General features: G+C 43.7%; 1 protein-coding gene across 2 annotated transcripts in view; it reads left to right on the forward strand.

The window, feature by feature from the left end:
- The window catches only part of DENND2B (DENN domain containing 2B), a 94,431-nt gene that overhangs the window by 74,109 nt on the left and 181 nt on the right, over positions 1-20,141 (forward strand). For both annotated transcript variants that reach the window (XM_056850706.1, XM_056850707.1), the window contains exons 14-18: positions 8,731-8,908; positions 10,192-10,233; positions 12,327-12,438; positions 13,494-13,733; positions 18,611-18,697. In XM_056850706.1, the coding sequence (XP_056706684.1) occupies positions 8,731-8,908; positions 10,192-10,233; positions 12,327-12,438; positions 13,494-13,733; positions 18,611-18,697 (659 nt within the window). The remainder of the gene's footprint in view (positions 1-8,730; positions 8,909-10,191; positions 10,234-12,326; positions 12,439-13,493; positions 13,734-18,610; positions 18,698-20,141) is intronic.

Consider the following 20,141-nt stretch of genomic DNA (forward strand, 5'->3'; position numbering starts at 1 on the left):
GGAAAGTTTGTATAATGAAATACTACACTGAGAATTATTGTCTGAGCTGACTTACTGTTGTGTCTTCGTTTGTTATGATGAGTTTTAGTAGGAGAGAGACCTGATTGTTCTGTACTGATAATAAAGGCAGCCCTTGTGGAGGTAGGTATTGTACTTTGAGGCTACCATTGCTGAGTGGGGTATAGGGAAACCCCATGTATTTACCTGGTGCCACTGCTAAGTGTTGGCTAAAGTGATATGATACTTTCCTGCACAAAGGCAATCAGGATAACTCACAGGCTGATGGCATCATTGTTCTGTGTCTGTCCAAGCTAGTAATGACAGGCATAGTAGCGCAGTGCTGGACAGTACAAAGTGGACTCTTCTACCATCTTTGGCGCAAGATTTGCAATGAAAAATCCATATAATGAGAATGAAGAATTCTGTCACTAATGAGTTATTCTGCAGAAACACATTATTTTCATAAGAATTTTTTTGTCAGTCCATTGATGGAAGTCTACTGGAGGTCACCTTTAATTGCTTATCTAGCCCCATGGAAAAGCTTCCACTGAACTGAAGGAACGATAACTACAGAAATCAGAGCCCATGTTATTATATTTCAAAGTCCACAATTCTCACCAGGCATCATAGCATAATTGATTTTGTTAAATCCTTCATGCACAATACCCAACCAGATAAATCCTTAAACATGACTCATATCTTTTCAACATGAAGTTTATATTGGCTTGCGTTCATGGGAAGAAAATACTCGGTAGAAGAACTAAGGAGTTAAGAGTTATTCTTTACATTGTAACCATAGTTAAGGCAGTTTTGTAGAAGGGGGGATTGTTGATAATTAGCTGATGTGATGTGGAAAGTATGCACTTCCTTCTTGCTTTATGCCCCCTATTCCAGCTTTATCATCCAAACCTTGTTTGTGTTCTGCAGTTCATCACATAGCTCTCTCTTTGCCATCAAGTCAGCATGCAAATGAGATTGTAACTTTTGGTCTTCAGTGCATTTTTAGGTTTTGCACAAAGCAAACTATAAGGAAGATAAATTTCTCACAGGAAAATAAAAGAGACTGCTTGAAAGAATTGCTTACGCATTAGCAAATATCTCCAAGGAATGTTGTATTGATTTAGCTTTGTTAATACTTTGTCATCAGAATTCTCCAGACACTTGTCTTGCCTTGACCATCTCCAGAACATAATGATGGGGGCTCACTGCTTCTCCCCTTTCTGAACAGAGTGCTGCCTCTTCCGTGTTCTCCCCATTTATAAAATGGGCGAGGGGTGGGGGGGAGGAGAAGCGTGAGCATATTTCAAATGAAGCCTGCTCAACTCCTGGCCGACCAAGTGGAATGCAAGCTCATTGTCTGTCTAGTTATTGCGTAACAGGGTCTTCAAGGAAGTACCAACTTTATTGCAACAGAATTTGAGCATTAAGTAGCAACACCGAGTGGGATGTGGTGCGGACGTCACTAGGTGCTTATGTTATGCCCTGGGATATATTACACGAAGAACAGTTGCTCTAGAAAAATAGTTGCTTAAAAATCTATGTTGTGAAATAGCTCAGCTTTTGTTTTGGCTTTAAGTCACCTTCCTGGGCTGTTCATTTCCTGTGTCTGAAACATTATCCTTTAAATGTTCCTCAGCATCTGAGTTTCCTGTAAATGCTGCCCAGTCATCTTCTTTTGTGGTTTACTACTAATCTGTGCGTTCAGTTTTTTGCCTTTGAATATAACCATTGTCCCTGAATGCATGTGTTTGCATATTTTGCAACTAGGAGATTTTTTCTCACGGTCACATCTATTCAGTCAGCATTTTTCAGTTGGCATTTTTCTTTAATGGGTGGCAACAATGACTCATGCTCTTGTTTTGATATTTCCAAGGAAAAATAATCTTCTAACAAAATATGCATGACATAATTTCTCCTATTTGAATAAGGGAGAGCCAGCGTGGTGAAGTGGTTAAGAGCGGTGGTTTGAAGTGGTGGAATCTGATCTGGAAAACCCGTTTTGATTCCCCACTCTACCACGTGAGTAACAGAGCCTAATCTGGTGAACTGGGTTTGTTTCCCCACTCCTACACATGAAGCCAGCTGGGTGACCTTGGGCTAGTCGCATTCTCTCAGCCCCACCTACCTCACAGGGCGTCTGTTGTGGGGAGGGGAAGGGAAGGTGATTGTAAGCCGGTTTTAAGTGGTAGAGAAAGTTGGCATATAAAAACCAACTCTTCTTCCTTGCACTACATTGCTGTGGCGGTCTTCTGCTGGAGAGGTAATTGTTTCGGTGCGAGGAACTTCTCTTAATGCAAGACTATCATCTTACAGTGAGCTCAAAAGTACCTTGCACCAGAGGAAAGGTCTGCACAGTGGAGGACCACCGTTGCCATGGATGAAATGGCAACTAGGCTCAGGATCCCAGCCTAGATGTCCCATGAGATCAGAATTAGATGTTAAATCTACAGTTCTTTGGCCCACGTACAAGTTGGACATTCAGAGATTCAAGTGCATTATATGTCTTCATGTCATGTTATCATGATACAATCAGTGGTTTGCAGAGTATGTGAGTAGGAATCCTCAGCGCATATCGAATACTAAAAATGTTAATGGAAAGTTAACTAATAGTGTTCTGCTAATATCTGAAAGTACATGATGCAGCAATGTTGCTTCTGCTGATCATGTTTAGGCCTTTGGCTCCATGAAAGAACAAAGACGATACAAATGTAATAAATAAATATAACTGCTGTTGAAATGGGATCTACATCTGGAATTGCATTCGGGAATGTGTTACTGCTTGAAACTTCAGAACGTTGTGCTTTGTATTTTCACGTGACTGACAGGCAATTGAGTCCCTGTTGAGCTTCCTTGGAAACCGCTCATTTTGAACTGCAGTAAAAAATGTCCTTCTAGTGAAGAAGCAGTGGGAGTTGTCTTTAACAGCCACAGATCAGATCGTCATTTACATCTCATCCACTCATCACACTTCGAGAAAGCCTCTAGTGGTTTGTGGGATTGCAATTAGTTTAGGTTGACCTGCTGAGATGACTCAGTTTTCAGTCTGGGCTCAGAGACTGAAAACAAGGGCTAGTCATGAGCAGAGTGGTGATGCATGCTGGTGTTTAGTGCTGCGGTCATGCCTCTCTGTGTACATAGGAATTGGGCTGCGCTGGGCTAGGTGTTTATCTTAGATATGCCAGTGCCTTCCTCTGCACAGCAACCCTGGTATTCCTTGGTGGTCGCCCATCCAAATACTCAACAGGGCTGACCCTGCTTAGCTTCTGAGATCAGGCTAGCCTGGGTCATCCAGGTCAGGGCACAAATCATCTATACCAACAATATAAACAAATAAATATAGGTACATTTCCCAATAGGCTAAATTGCTCCATATTAATGAAAGGTCAAATGTTCCCACTTGGGCTCCCCTTGCTGCCAAAAAGGAAAAGTTTGGATATTATAATTAACATCTGTATTCCCTGTTCAATAAGGGAAGTGCATAAAATTTATTGGCATTGCCTAGATTCAGCTCCCCCCGCCCCCGTAAAGTTGTAGCCAACTTATGGCACCCCCTTAGGGTTTTCAAGGCAAGAGACATTCAGAGGTGGTTTGCCACTGCCTGCCTCTGCGTAGCAACCCTAGACTTCTTTGGTACTCTCCCGTCCAATACTAACCAGGGCTGAATCTTTTTAGCTTCTGAGATCTGGCAAAATCAGGCTAGCCTGGCCTATCCAGGTCAGGGCAGATTCAGCCTATAGTAACCAATTAATTAAAAATAGAATCATAGAGTTGGACCACCAGGGTCATCTAGTCCAACCTCCTGCACAATGCAGGAAATTCCCAACTACCTCTTCCCCAAACCCCCAGTGACCCCTACTCCATGCCCAGAAGGTGGCCAAGATGCCTTCCCTCTCATCATCTGCCCAAGGCTATAGAATCAGCATTGCTGACAGATGGCCATCTAGCCTCTTCTTTAAAACCTCCAGGGGAGGAGAGCTTACCACCTCCCGAGGAAGCCTCTTCCACTGAGGAACCGCTCTAACTGTTAGAATTTTTTTCCTAATGTCTAGACAGAAACTCTTTTGATTTAATTTCAACCCGTTGTTTCTGGTTCGACTTTCTGATGCAACAGAAAACAACTTGGCACCATCCTCTGTATGATAGCCCTTCAAATACTTGAAGATGTAAGCAAATTCTCAGTCCCTTATTCTTCTCCCACATGCCTCCAGTTTGAGTGATACATACAGTTACTGCTGGCGCAGCTGCAGTATTTTCCTTAGTAATAAATTGAGAAGAAAAGCAAGAGGACTCTGCCATTGGCACAGTTACATAGAGTTTGGTGGTGCATGGGTGGAACAACCCGCACAAAGCAATGTGGCACCGGATCTGTACAATATAGTGTCTCTTCTCTCCCTGCATTCTTCCTGCATTTTGTTTAGACCAACAACATGGAAAGCTCTGCTGCAGACATATTGAAAGGTGAAGTGCCTTTGGATTTATACTAAGCCACTTGCAAAGCTGCTCAGGCCTGATTATTTGAATCCAGCTAATCCCGGCCTTTATTATACTAAAACCAAAGAAGATCATCATGGGGTTGTGTGTCTGCCTTTGACTCCATGCTGCTATCCAACTATCTCCCCCTGACCCAGATTACTAGAAGCCCAGGAAATGAAAGCGAGTGAAGTGGCCTAAAGCAAAAAAAGCTCCTTAAAGCGTGGGAATGGCACATGAGGGAGGACGGTGGCGCTGATTGACGTCACAGCCCTGCCTGCAGCAGGAGGAGGGCAAAGTTACAAAAGGGCATTTTATAGAAAGCAAACAGTATGCTTTGAATGCTCGAGGAATGTTTGTGTTCCTGCTTTTAGCTCCTTTCGCTTATTGGGTTGATCAGTTACACTTTAAAAAAAAAACCACAATCATTAAAAGAGAGCTTAAAATTATGCCTGCGAGCCTGATGCATGGCCCACATTTTCTTTTCTTCAAAGACATAATTGTCTTTACACTTTATTCAGCAAGATAAGAGTCAGGGTCAACGCATCACATTCTGGATAGCAGTACTGGAATGAAGCGGTTTCATAACAAATCAGCATTAACCCTGTGAAGGCAAAGCCATGAAAGTCATGGCCAAAGCCAATTGTCCTGAGTCCTCTGCATAGCTAAATCCATTTCAAGGGTTTACTAAAGCCTATAAGGAATGCAAGGTGGTCCTTTATGCACGCTGGTGGTCCCACACCTGGAAGGATTTACAGAAAAGCAGAACAAATTATTTATTTGTTTCAATGATTGAAATTGATTGATCGGTTTAAAATAACTTTAACCTGTTTTTTTTTGGGGGGGGGGGAGAATGGGACCCAAAGTTGTTTCCAAGAAATTAAAGCACCAAATCACAACGCGTCATAATAAAAAAAAAAAATCAACCACACAATCTAACAACTACGATAAATAAAAATAAAAGAGCTGAATAAAAGCTACCCTACACGCTTGCCCTGAATCACCTTCAAAGGCTCTCTTGCACAACTTGTCCTTTCAGAGATTCCTGAAGGCCAGGAGGATGGGCAGCTGCCTCACAGATTGAGGAAGGCCATTCCGCAAAATCGGACACATACTGAGAATATCCTGCTTTATCTGCACAGGTGCAGGACAAGCAATAACCTTTAAAACACAGGGAATCACGAAAGAAGGGATTCCCTGATCTTGGCACCAGCCACTGTCTTTTTTTATAGCCCCCTTTTATAGTCACAGTAGGGTTGCCAACCTCCAGGTACTAGCTGGAGAGCTCCTGCTATTACAACAGATCTCCAGCTGATAAGAGATCAGTTCACCTGGAGAAAATGGCCGCTTTGGCAAATGGACTCTATGGCATTGAAGTCCCTCCCTTCCCCAAACCCCGCCCTCCTCAGGCTCCACCCCAAAAACCTGCTGGTGGCAAAGAGGGACCCGGCAACCCTAATTCACAACAGCATACTCTACACTGCTCTAAAGGATCCTATATGTGTTACAGAGGAGGAGGAGATGGTCTTTCAGGAATGTTAGGTCTAAGATGAGCAGAGCAGGAGTTATTATCTGTCTATCTCCATTTTTCCAGGTTAACTTAAAATATAATCAGGTTGCTAGAATTTGAGCTGGACCCTGCGCTGGATGCTAAAAGGGCACTTCCAGTCATCAGCTTCTTCAGTGGCGGTTAACATGCTGATTTGGCTGAGTGCGTTTAGAACATCTGTGGTCACCACAGGGCTCAGCACACTTCACATCTGGTTTGCAGGTGCTAACAAACCAGCATCTACATGGCCTACATGTAGGGCCATGTTGGAGAAGTGATTGCTAGAGAAATCTGCTATATAGAAGTGCCTTAAGAGAGTTATGATAACGTCGTGCTTTCGACCTGACTCAGAGAATCATCGCTCTTAGCAGAACTCTGACTAGATGTGATCCATAAATCCATAAACTATAGCCCTTTTCAGCTGTGTCTAGAGTCAGTGAGTGGTGTATGGGGAGTAGGCCAGCAGCAGAAGGCTGCACCAGTGTTTCTCATGTTTCAGTTCAGGCTCTGTTTCATATTGTTAGTCCTCATTCATTAAAAACACTGCCTCCAGAAACGGGTATACAGTTTTCATAGCCTCCCTGAGAGCTGCTGGAAGTGCACGACAGCTGAGTTTCGTCTGCATATTGATGGCAACTCAGCCCAAATCTTCAGTTGACCTCTTCCAGCAGTTTTGTGTAGATGTTATGAAGCATGGGGACAAGATGGAAGCTTGTAGGCCCCTTAGGCCAGAGGCAAAGGAGCAGAGCAGCAACCCTCCAGCATCATACTGTGAAGCCTACCGAAATCACTGCAAAACAGTGCCTGGCAGCCCTAAAGGGTACCATGACTGATGGTATCTAAAGCCAAAGAGAGATCCAGGAAAAGTCACAGGGTCACACGCCCATGTCCATCTCCAGGTCATTCACCAGTAGGGTTGCCAACCTCCATGTACTAGCTGGAGATCTCCTGCTAATACAACTGATCTCCAGCCAATTGAGATCAGTTCACCTGGAGAAAATGGCCGCTTTGGCAATTGGACTCTATGCCATCAAAGTCCCTCCCCAAACCCTGCCCTCCTCAGGCTTCGCCCCAAAAACCTCCCACTGGTGGCAAAGAGGGACCTGGCAATCCTATTCACCAGGGCACTCTGTACCCTGTATGCTGTACCACCTCATACGAGTTCTGTCAAAACCTTTAATAAGGTAAAAAGACATCACAAAAAAGTCTCTGAAAAGAAGTTTGATGCCACCTATAGTCTCAAAAAGGCCTTGCACATCAGTGAATTATTTTTATTTTTGCTGTTAAGTTGCAGCTGACATAGTGATCCCATGGGGTTTTCAAGGCGAGAGACATTCAGAGGTGGTCTGCCATTGCCTTCCTCTGCCTCATGCTGTGGACTTCCCCAGTGGTCACCCATTCAAGTACTAACCAGGGCCGACCCTGCTTAGCTTCCAAGATTTGACTACATTAGGCTAGGCTGGGTTATCCAGGTCAGGGTGAATTAATAATTTACCCAGCGTTTTCATATTGTAAAAGCGTTATAGTGAGTGACTCACAGAATCCGCACTATCTAAGGAATTTCCACTATTTGCAGTTGCTAAAAAAATAGCCTATAACCCATTTCAGATGATGTGGTATCTAGAATCAGTGAATGGAAGATGGGGATCACAACAGGAATCTGCCTCTGACCCCCTCTTATTTGAGTTGAGGTTAGATCTGCATCTCTGCATATAAATCTGTACCCTGAATTTCCAATCAGTCAGAGGGGATGCTGTGCCTGTATAGTTGTATATGTTTAGGCTCTATCCTGATCTCTAAATGAACATAAGTAAGCCAAAGGCAGAGTCTGCTGCCAAGGTCTTCCTACCCCCAGCCCCCCAATGCACACTCTCTTTACACATCATGTCCTTGGTAAAGGGCTCGTGCCTGCTTTATTCCTAACTATGTTGGGACTCTGAAAATGTACTTAGCTCAATCACACTGATCTGGGTAAAAGTCCAGTCATCTTAGTTTGAGAAGGAGGGAACCCTCCCAAGTGTCACAGGTCGTTTATGCATGGGTGTTTTACCTGAGGTTCGTTGCTTGCTGGACCCACACTTTCCTGTTGTGAATCTATGTACCAGCAGTCTCCAAGCTCAAATCAAGTCCCCGACCCTTTAAATTCTGCCTTGTAATTGGCTTACTTTGTAGAGCTTACTGTGAGAGAAAATCTCCCCCAAACCCAATTGCTGCATAAAAAAGCACTTTAAGAACAAAAAACAAAAAACAGTGCAATCTCAAGGGGGAGGATCCAAGCTACGGTTTTAAAAAGCCTTTCTTCTGCTCAGAAAGAGCTCTGAGGAAGCAGGAAGCATTTTAATCCCCGCCTCTTTACACGCTTCTTTGTAATTGGCTGTGAGAAAAACCAAGCTTGCGTGTCCCATGTTTTGCCTTATGCACAGGGATTTCACCCAGGCTGAGCTTAGGGAAGAGGGAAAAATCAGGTTAAAAGATGAACGGGAAGTCCTGGGATTTGTGAGGGCTGGCAGCGAGGTCATCTCTAATGGACAGAAAACTCATGCATAACTCCAAGGAACAACCGAGACAGACCTGGGGCAGATGTGAGTGAAAGTACCCATACATAACCGATCACAGACTGTAGTCTCTGAGTTTAATTGAGAAACAAATGGAAAGGTGGTGTGTGTTTTTTGGAAAGAAATGTAAGCTAATGTTGGATGTTTTTTCCTCAGCACTCTCTCCAGCTGCTCTCATGCAGTGGTGGCTCTGCTGTACCCCTTCTCCTGGCAGCATACCTTCATTCCTGTCCTCCCCTCTTCCATGATTGACATAGTCTGCTGCCCTACTCCATTTCTGGTCGGACTGCTGTCTAGCTCACTGCCCAAACTAAAGGAGCTACCTGTAGAAGAGGTAAGCATAAATCCAGCAGTTGGGTGAACCATTGGTTCATCCTGGATGGAATTCTCAAGAGAGAGGTGCAATAAAGGCTGCAGATATTTTTACCTAAATGTTTTACTTCCAACATACAAACTGAAAATAACACCAGCGCCATTTTTTAATACTGGGAGCTTTCCTTCATTCCCAGCCTATAATGAATGCAATACTGAAATATTGAAGTCGGCAGAAGAGCACAGGTAGAATAGATAAAGACCTAAAATGGAACTCTTTTGCCTAAAACAAGCCCTGTTTTCTTCTGATTTGCCTTAACTGCAAATGTGATCTCCTTCAGATATTTATAATTGCTTCATGTTTTCCTGCCTGTAATACCTATATTCCTTGGCTCCATCATCAACCAAAAGGGAGACCGCAGCCCAAAAATCAGAAGGAGATTGAGACTGGGAAATGCAGTCATGAAGGAGCTAGAAAAGATTCTGAAGTGTAAGGCTGTGTCACTGGCCACCAAGATTTAGTTAATTCATGCCATTGTATTCCCTATTACTATGTATGGGTGTGAAAGCTGGACATTGAAGAAAGCTGATAGGAAGAAGGTAGATTCCTTTGAAATGTTGTATTGGAGGAGAGTATTATGGATACAGTGGACTGCAAAAAAAACCCCAAATCAATGGGGTATAGATCAAATCAATCCTGGACTGACCCTAGAAACTAAAATGACTAAACTGAGGCTATCGTATTTTGGTCTCATGATGAGAAGACAAGAGTCACTGGAAAAGACAATCATGCTAGGAAAAGTGGAGGGCAGCAGGAAAAGAGGGAGACCCAACAAGAGATGGACGGACTCAGTAAAGGAAGCCACAGCCCTCGATTTGCAAGATTTGAGCAAGGCTGTCAAAGATAGGACATTTTGGAGGACGATGATTCATAGGATCGCCATGAGTCAGAGGTGACTTGACGGCACTTAACACACACATAATGCCTACAAATTTGGCTATAACAGAATATTTTTAAGGTGATATAACTCTTGACATTAAGAAATTTTCCAACTGTAGTTTTGTTTTGACAAAACAGCTATCTCTGCTTAGTTAGAAGTAAATGGGGAAGGCATTCCACACAACACAGGATTTAATTCCTGCTTTGTACATTACAGGCACATACTACTCTTTCTGAAGCTACTGGGTGACATTAAAAGTTCCATTTATCGATTAGGCAAAGGATAACTTAGTTTGTTCCTCTCCATTGGGTCAGATATGTTTCCCAGCACCAAGATAAAACTTTTCTGTGTTAATTCTTTTTAGGCTTTGATGGTGAATCTTGGATCTGATCGGTTCATAAGACAGGTACAGTGTTTCTTCCCCCCCCCCCCCAAAAAAAGAGCTCATTATAAAAATCAAAATAAATATGTATCATACATTATGAATTAGAAAACCTTTTTAAAAAAAACTCGTACAAAATAGCACACAGAAGTGCAGGATATTGGAAAGATGTCAGGCAAATTCATAACATTTTAAACCTTGCAAAATTTCTTCCCAGCACACCAGAGGGAACTGTCTCAAACAACCCAAGCGGGGTTGCCAACCTCCAGGTACTAGCAAGAGATCTGCCATTACAACTGATCTACAGCTGATAGAGATCTGTTCACCTGGAGAAAATGGCCGCTGTGGCAATTGGACTCTATAGCATTCCAGTCCCTCCCCTCCCCAAACCTCATCCTCCCCAAAAACCTCTGCCCCAAAACCCTCCTGTCGGTGGCGAAGAGGAGCCTGGCAACCCTACAAGCAGATGATGATGGAGGGAATGGTAGGAATGTGCCTCCTCTCATGTCTGCCACCTTTGATTCAGACTGCAGAGGAAGTTGCTTCACCTGCATCCCACAGGATTGTCATGTTGCTGCTGCTGTTATTTATACTGCGCCATCAGTGTGCATGATGTTTTTACTAGAGCAGGGGTGGAGAACGTCAGGCCCGGGGGCCATATAAGGCCCGCGAAATCATTTGGTCAGGCCCTCCATGGGTCCTGGCTTATCTCTAGCTCAGAAGGATGCTGCCCTGCCTGAATCTCTTGGGCCCAGCTGGGGACGACAGAGCTCAAAAGCAAGTCGCTCTACGTGGCAGACACTTCGAGCCATCTCCAGTCGTGCCTCTTGGCTAAATGTTTGACCAAATATAGCAGGCTAATTTTTAAATTGATAATTTTGTATGGCCCGCGAATGATGTCATAAATATCCAAATGGCCCTTGGCAGAAAAAAGGTTCCCCACCCCTGTACTAGAGGGTGAGGTCCCTGCCCTGAAGAGCTTACATTCTAAAATTTTACAAAGGGAAAAATATAAAATGAAATGGAGGTAGTTGGGCTTTAGATAGATTCTGTTGGTTATCATATACAATGCAATCTGGAGCCCCCAAGGAATTGTATGGGGGAAAAAAAGAATTTGGAAATAACACCACATTCTCCAAATCTCCCTCCAGGATTCTTGAAAACCTCAGCAGATTGAGCAGACTGATTTCTCCCCGTTCCCCTTTTCCCCTTTAACAGATTTTCAGCTGCTGTCAACATTTGATCTCTTCTGGAGAATATTTTGTTTTCACCAAGGTTTTGCTTGTGTTTTTTCCCCTTGACAGTTAATTTACCAAGTTGCATCTTTCTGCATAACCAGGGTGTCCCCCAAGGAGAACAAAAACTCCTACTTTGTCTGTGGGTGGCCCTGTTGTACAGCAAGTAATACATGAGGAAATCAAATGTGCTCATCTCTGAGGGTATTTGTTTAATCATTTTGAGAGTGCCATCTATGACTGAATTTCACCACACATGCAAAGCTTAGCCCTTTGAGAAAGGAGGATGGATTTTTTTGCCTCAAAGAAGAGATTTTCCCTGGGCCTCCACTCCTGGAATACCAGTCTTGTATTGGTATTTTTCACCTCAGTTCACCCCTTCACACAGCCACCTCCTGAAGAATGCCCACTTCATACTTCCTTCTTTTGAATGAAGCAACGTGCTGCAACGTCTATGTTCCCTGAGCCTGGAAATTACCAGGGGGATAGAGGGGCCTGCAGTGGAGGAGACGTTTGGGATAACCCCCTGGAAATATTGGGCCTGAGGAATTCTCCCTGCATCTTCTTCCTTTTCATAATACTTTGAACTGGCAGTTGTGATTGTGGGCTTCCGAGACATAGAAAGAGTGACTCTTTTTCCTTGCATGTAACTGGAGAAATAGCAGATTGTCGTTAATTTCCCAAAAAAGCATGTTTGTGTATTTTCCTTTCTTGTTCCTTTCTGATTTCTGTTCTTACTAAAACCGCTATAAAATTACAGTCAGAAACCCAAAATTTTGAAATAATATGTAAGCATTTAAATACATTTCCAACTATATTTGAAAAATTCTAAACAATGGATGGGAGAACGAAATCTTAGCGTGATTGTTTTTACCCCTTCAGATGGATGATGAAGATACACTTTTGCCTAGGAAACTGCAAGCGGCTCTGGAGCAGACTCTGGAGAGGAAGAATGATTTACTCAACCAGGATTCAGACAGTGAATCAGATGAGGGTAAGGGGCCCAAGGAACAAGCCTTTGGTTACGGCAGAGTGTTTTTGGGATGGGGGGGGGGTCACATGTCCTTGGAAGCCAGTGAGGGAAATAAAAAAACACGGTACACAAACTGATCGGTTCACTGCAAAAAGCGTGTTTTGCATCACTAAGAATACACTTAATAGCATACAGTTCACGGGAGCATTTAATGATGATACACATTATTTTTCATAAGAACATAAGAAAGGCCCTGCTGGATCAGACCAAGGCCCATCAAGTCCAGCAGTCTGTTCACACAGTGGCCAACCAGGTGCCTCTAGGAAGCCACAAACAAGACAAGTGCAGCAGCACCATCCTGCCTGTGTTCCACCGCACCCAAAATAATAGGCAGGCTCCTCTGATACTAGAGAGAATAGGTATGCAGCATGACCAGTATCCATTCTAACTAATAGCCATGAATACCCCTCTTTCAAAACTCTGTCACACTACAAATCATTCAATTGAATTCTAGGCCAGCTATTCTTGAGAGTTCCTTCTGTGACTCACTTAAACAGTTTGACAGTGAGGACTTAATTACAAGCTTTGCCTGAGACACTGAAGATTGCCTGAGATACTGAAGATGCGATCTCCCGCTATTACAACTGATCTCCAGTTGATAGAGATCAGTTCACCTGGAGAAAATGGCCGCTTTGGCAAGTGGACTCTATGGCATTGAAATCCCTCCCATCCCCAAATCACACCCTCCTCAGGCTCCGCCCCAAAAATCTCCAGGTATTTCCCAACCTGGAGCTGGCAGCCCTACCAATGACCCTGTCAGCGGTAGACCGTGATATTGATGGGATGGAACAGAAAGAGGAATGGATCACGCAGCGAAGATTCAGTGTCTCAGATCTTTGCCTGAGACACTGAAGAGCCACTGACGAGACAATAATTCTGGGCTAGGTGAATTCAGTATAAGGCAATGAAGAGGAGTATTGCTTATACATAGCAATAACACGCGGTTCCTGGAATTCACTGGCTGTGCAGATTCTAGTATATGTCTATATCTACATATGATTTTCTCTTTCTTGCAGAGTGCAACACCCTGAATGGATTAGTATCAGAAGTTTTCATCCGTTTTTTTGTGGAGACGGTTGGACACTATTCCCTTTTCCTAACTCAAAACGAAAAGGCCGAGCGCGTCTTCCAGAGGGAGGCTTTCCGTAAATCTGTCGCTTCGAAGAGCATCCGTCGTTTTCTAGAGGTCTTCATGGAATCTCAGATGTTCGCTGGGTTTATCCAAGACCGAGAACTGAGAAAATGCAGGGCAAAGGGTAAGTTCCATAGCACAGCCTTTTCATTACTTCATGCATCTGAGTACGTTGTTAGCCATGGAGCAGCATTAGATACCTACAACATGGCCTTATGCTCACTCTTTTTTCAGCCACCCCGTCTGCAATATGGAGATAATAATACTGGCTCACAAGGCTTAGGATTTACACAAAGCCTTGTGTAAACATTAAGTTTTATGTGCAGTGTTTATATGTCTGTAGTGAAGAACTTGCCCATTACAAAAATGTAATCTCTGCTGGAAATCATAATTCCAGATTAGAGTATCTAACCCAGTGGTTCTCAACCTTTTACTGACCGTGGCCCCCTTCCGACTTTGTTTCCTTCCTGTGCCCCCCCATCCTACCAGTAGAAAGGTAGCTATGTAAATGTTTTGTTTGTAAACAGCCAAGGGACAAAGAAGCATCAACAGCCACACAAAATGCACACATGCAGTTCTTATTGGGAAACTGAAATTTACACAAAAAAAAACAAAAAAAAAACAACCCCACAAAAAGGGAATACAACACACTAATAAATAACAAAGTTCACATACAAGCACAGCGGTGGAGTGCGGAAGTAGGATGGAGAAGGAAGCGGAAGCGATGTTGCCGTAGAGTGCGCATGGCGATCTATCCATTGGGAAGCACGGTCACTTCTCTGTTCTCTCTACTTCTCTGTTTTCTATTTTCTTTACTTCTCTGATTTTTCTTTTCTTTTCTGTTTTCTGTTTTCTTTTCTCGGTCGCTTCTCTGTTTTCTTCACATCTCACTTCCCTCCATGGCCCCCTAGTTTTGTGCCGTGCCCCCCCATTTACGCAATTTTCACCTGTGGCCCCCTTGAAATATCCTGACCCCCCGGGGGGGGGGGCATATGGCCCCAGGTTGAGAACCACTGATCTAGAAGACTCCCAGGAAAGGGTGGTTTTGCACACGGTTTCAAACTCTCTTGTGTTTGACAAAGGAAATCAGGATCACTTTATTGAAAAATGTACAGCAGTTTCATTCTGTGGTAGTGAACAAAGCAACTGAGCCTAACATGCAGTCCGCAGGAAAGTTCCAGTGTTAGATGAAGAGTCAGTGCGTGCCAGCAGCTTGTAAAACATAATGGGAAAACAAGACCAGTACCAATGAAGTATCCACAGTTGGAGGACATGCGGTTCATCGCTTTCTAACATCTGTTGGAGGACAGTGCTGTTAGGGCTTGGTATGGCTGTAGGGAAGAATGGAACAACCCCATGGCTTTATTGACCATCAAGAGTTAGCCTCTTGAAACACTCTCTGTCTTGCACAGCGATGCCATCTGCTGGGGCTCTGGTGCTATTCGTTCAATTTTGCTCGGATTTCCAGCTCAGCAGAGAACATATGCGAAGTTTTGAAAAGAGGAAGGTTTGGGGGAAAGGACTGGTTTCTCTCTCCCTCACCCAGTCCAGTTGATTTGCTTTCATATGTGGGAAAAATAAAAATACAGGTAAGATTGCTGACTACACTTTGCCCAGATACTCAATGATATTCCATAATGGTAATCAGATCAGAAATGTTTCAGGTTAAAAATATGACCGCCTTCTAGAGTTCAGCAGTAAGGTGGTGATTGGTATCTTCTGTTGATTTTTGAAGGCTGTCTCATTCGGGGAGAACATGCAGGTTTCAGATGTGTATATAGCTGAGCATAAAAAGGAAGCATGAGGCACTCCCATCTCCAGTGTCAGTACCAGCTTGTCTTAATCAAGATAGGATTCAGGGTCCCTGTGATGGACAGGAGGCTGTCCTGCCCCTGAGAAGGAAAACAGCCACTCAACTGTTTCACACCTGATCCCATGGGAGTGTTGCTCCAGCACCCAATCTCCTTTTGGAGGGGGGAGCTAGAAGGGGAGGAAAGGGTTGCCAAGGGAGAGGATGGACAGTTGAAGTTGGGAATTGTCTTGGCAAGGACCATCGTACCTACAGGACCTGGTACACCCCCCAGAGAGCTCAGTGAACAACAATTTACTGGTGGTCCCCGGCCCGCAGTGTGTGCGGTTGTCCTCGACAAGGGCCTTCTTGGCCCTGGCCCCAGCCTGGTGGGACAGCCAAGTAACATCAGGGCCCTGCAGGACCTAAATGAGTTCCGCGGGGCCTGCAAAAGAGAACTGTTCCACCAGGCCTACACCTGAGAACAGCCACAAGTCTTTCCATTATCATCATTGCTGGCCTCCCCATCCTCCCCCCAACCTGGGGGTCCATTGCTGACCAAGCCGGCCTAGTGGCTGCGAACTAGAACTTAAATGCCGTCTTTTTATTGTTATATGAAGTATGGAATTTTAAAGTATGTTTTAATATATGCTTTAATTGATGTTTTATTATTATGTTGTGACCCGCTCTGAGCCCGGCTTGCCGGGCCTAAGGGCGGGATATAAGCGCGATGGATGGATGGATGGATGGATGGATGGATGGATGGATGGATAGATAGATAGATAGATAGATAGATAGATAGATAGATAGATAGATAGATAGATAGATAGATAGATGGATGGATGGATGGATGGGAACAGACAATTTTGTGTGTAGCTCTGCCTAGTAGTGTGGCAGTGTGGTTTAACTACTTATGGGAGAAGAAAGCGTTGTGAGACCTGTCTCTGGTGATGAAAATGCCTGGTAACTACAGGTTTTAAAGAGAGCTCATCACATAACCTGTCCATAAAAAAAAATTTTTTTTATCTGATTGCTATCCCTCTCCCTCCCCTGCTGCTTTGCTGTTTTATTAAAGCTCCTTCTTCAGCGATCTCTGTATTCTTTAGGCTCAGTACAAAACGTACCTCACAGTAGTGCCTCCAAACATTTACGCTTGCTACCCTAAGAACATCTTTCAACAGAGGGGAAGGTTTACAGATTAAAACAAACCTGGTGCCCCAAAATTATAAGAGGCTGTAGGGGTCACCTCAGTTTCAAGGAAGAGCCTGTTATAGCCCCTAAGGGGACAGAAAGAACAAAAAATGGCTTGGTGTACAGTGCCTACTCAGTAAAAAAAAAAAAGCCAGAGCCCTCATTTCCTGAGACTACTCTTGTGGTCATAGAAGCAGTGAGGCCTAAGAGCTGAGGAAAAAAATAAAGCTAACACACCCTTTGTTGGGTAAAAATCAGTCATCAGCTATTATGAATTTAGAGTACATTCCATAAATGTAGTCTTGCTCAGCTCCCTGTCTATTTTGATGAAGCTCAACTTCCTTGTAGATTGTGGCCCCAATGGGCCACATAATTTTCAGGCATCCCATTTATTTATTTACTTCATTTAGACCCTGCCTTTTCCCCCAGTAGGGGCCCAAAGCAGCTTACATTGTTATCCATTTTATCCTCACGACAACCCTGTAAGGAAGGTGAGAGTGTGCGACTGGCTTGAGGTCTCATGATGTAATTCATACCAAGCCTTCCCTTCCACTCCCCTCCATGTTTCCCATAAGATTTCCCAGTACATCTATCTGATGAAGTGCGCTGTGACTCACAAAAGCTCATATTGAAATAACAGCCCATTCCTGACCCTTCAGCAGCCAGGGACAGCGTGGAAGAGGTGCTGTGGCAGAGCCTCCAAAGCCGTTTCCCGCCCACTGAAAGGCTTTAAAAAGCCTTTGGGAGGCTTTTAATTTTTTTAAATGGGGCATTTTGCCCCAGGAACGCCCCGAGACGCCAACTGAAGGCCCAGCCAGCATCTCTGGGTGGCGCTGCCATGGCAGCACTGGAAAACCGGAGTCCGGGTCCCCCCACCGGCATCTGAGCCCACCTGAATGGCAACAATACTTTAGGTGAGGTCTAACCGGAGCAAAGCGATACCATCACTTCACGTGATCTGGACACTATACTTCTGTTGATGCACTATATGGCTGCAAAAATAGAAGTATAGTGTCCAGATCACGTGAAGTGATGGTATCGCTTTACTCTGGTTAGACCTCACCTAGAGTATTGTTGCCATTCAGGCTGTCATATAGAGGATGGTGCCAGAAGGTCGGACCAGAACCAATGGGTTGAAATTAAATCAAAAGAGTTTCTGTCTAGACATTAAGAAGAATTTTCTAACAGTTAGAACAGTTCCTCAGTGGAACAGGCTTCCTCGGAAGGTGGTAAGTGCTCCTTCCCTGGAGGTTTTTAAGCAGAGGCTAGATGGTCATCTGTCAGCAATGCTGATTCTATGACCTTAGGCAGTTTATGAGAGGGAGGGCATCTTGCCATCTTCTGGGCATGGAGTAGGGGTTGCTGGGTGTGTGTGGGGGAGGTAGTTGTGAAATTCCTGCATTGTGCAGGGGGTTGGACTAGATGACCCTGGTGGTCTCTTCCAACTCTATGATTCTATTATTCTAAGTGGGATGGCCGGCGGCAGCCCCTTTTTGGCCTCCAAAGGACTTTTGTCCTTTGAGGTCAGGAATGGGCTGTACATGTTGTTAGTTTTCAAGGTGCCACTGGACTTTCGTTTTATTTGGCTCATGGCCACCCATCAAGCTTCTGTGGCAGAGTGGGTATTTTAACATGGGCCTCCCAGATTCCAGTTCAACACACGAAGCACTATACCACACTTCCTATCATTTAATGAACATTTTGCAGTTAATCTGATTACTAAGGCAACTGTTTCCACTTTTTTTGCTGAATCCACAAGAAACCATTATTCCTTGAAGTTGTACGTTGTTGCATTAAAGGGGGAAAAGGTGTCCTGGAGGGGAAGAAGCTTGTGAGTGAGATGACTGACGAGAGGGAACTCTGCAAAGCCTAGGATTTTGTAAAGGCTGTGGAACGCAATGCTGAACAAAAAGTGTTTGAAAACTGGCTCTGTGGCTGTGACAACAATACAAGCACTAGAGCTCGATCCCCCTTTTTCTTGGAAAAAGACCAATGGTTTCTCTTTCATCCACTTCCCACAGGTCTCTTTGAACAGAGGGTTGAACAGTATTTGGAAGAACTTCCAGACACTGAACAAAGTGGAGTAAATAAGTTTCTACGAGGACTCGGTAAGGAAAAAATTGGTCTGGAAATGTTTGAGTTCCAAGTCTGAACTTATGTGCATGTTGAAAAAAAATGCTAAAGAAAGCTTCTCTCATGCAGCACATACTGTTCCTAGAGGGTCTTTCATTGTAGCATCTCCTATACAGAAGAATGCATTTATTAACAAGTAATGAAAGAACCTTTCTTCCCAAGAACTGGTAACATGTTTTACTTAATAATTAAATGCCTGTAAAAACTGAAACATCTTTTGAGGCTTTCACAGATCAAACCAAAGTCTCATATCTGACTGTTATCTGGCCACAGAAATGTATGATAACTTTTTCCCCTGGGAACTCCTAAGCCATGACTTTTAAATGTGGAAAACTTTGCATTTCTTTGATTCTTCTCTTGTTTGCAATGTACTGTTAGAATTTCAGACAATGGTGCTTTAAATTACTAGTTAATTTACTCTTTAGATTTACACATCGGTACAAAATTTCCATATGCTATTTATACACAGTTATGCTAGCGGATATATCCGATTATTGCATGTTGTAACTGAAGAACTTCATTCCTAAAACTCGACAGACCAACTAATTTAATGGCTAGAGTACCACTGTTGGATCTCCCTTAGAAGGTACCAATTAATACACCAGTTTTAGCACGTACATAGGTGACAGAGAACTGAAAAAATGCAGAATAAATATTTTCTACCCAGTGTGTCTTGTAGCACTGAGTTCTCAGATTTTGTGCATTCTGAAAATACCCCCTCCTATTGTGTGTTTGTAAAGTGCCATCAAGTCGCAGCAGACTTATGGTAACCCCAGAAAGGGGCTTTCAAGGCAAGTGAGAAGCAGAGGTGATTTGCCATTGCCTTCCTCTGCAGACTCTTCCTTGGTGGTCTCCCATCCAAATATCGACCCTGCTTAGCTTCTGAGATGTGACAGGCTAGGTCTATAGCAAGCCACCTCCCCTCCCCCCATTATTCCAAAACCATAAATATCTGTGAACTGGAGAATGTCGTATTACTCTGATTTGAAGATAAGCACTCACGTGGGCAGATTCTGCATGCACTCAAAGTAATAGACATACAAAATCCCCAACCCAAACCCTTGCGCTCTACCTATATAACCTGCCTATTCTCTAGATATGCAATGCATATGTAACTTTTACTTATTACAAATAGCTCAATTGAAGCAAAAAGGTGAAAATAAAATATTTTACAGGAAATACGAAAATTCTCATGGGAATAAAAGTGCAAGGAGACACTTTTATCTCCGGAGTTATCCAGAGTTACTCTAGCCTAATCCCATTGATTTCAGTTGGCTTTGACTGAAGTAACATTGCGGAGGACTGCACTGTTCATCTGGCAAAAGAGGAAAGCTCTGTCAGATGAAGGTTCTACTATTGGCGGAGAAGAATGGTAGAATCCAGTCCAAAACATGGTAGTATTGCAGCCTGTGTGGTATT

This window comes from Euleptes europaea, chromosome 6 (assembly GCF_029931775.1).
Source record: "Euleptes europaea isolate rEulEur1 chromosome 6, rEulEur1.hap1, whole genome shotgun sequence".
In the NCBI taxonomy this organism is placed as follows: Eukaryota; Metazoa; Chordata; class Lepidosauria; order Squamata; family Sphaerodactylidae; genus Euleptes; species Euleptes europaea.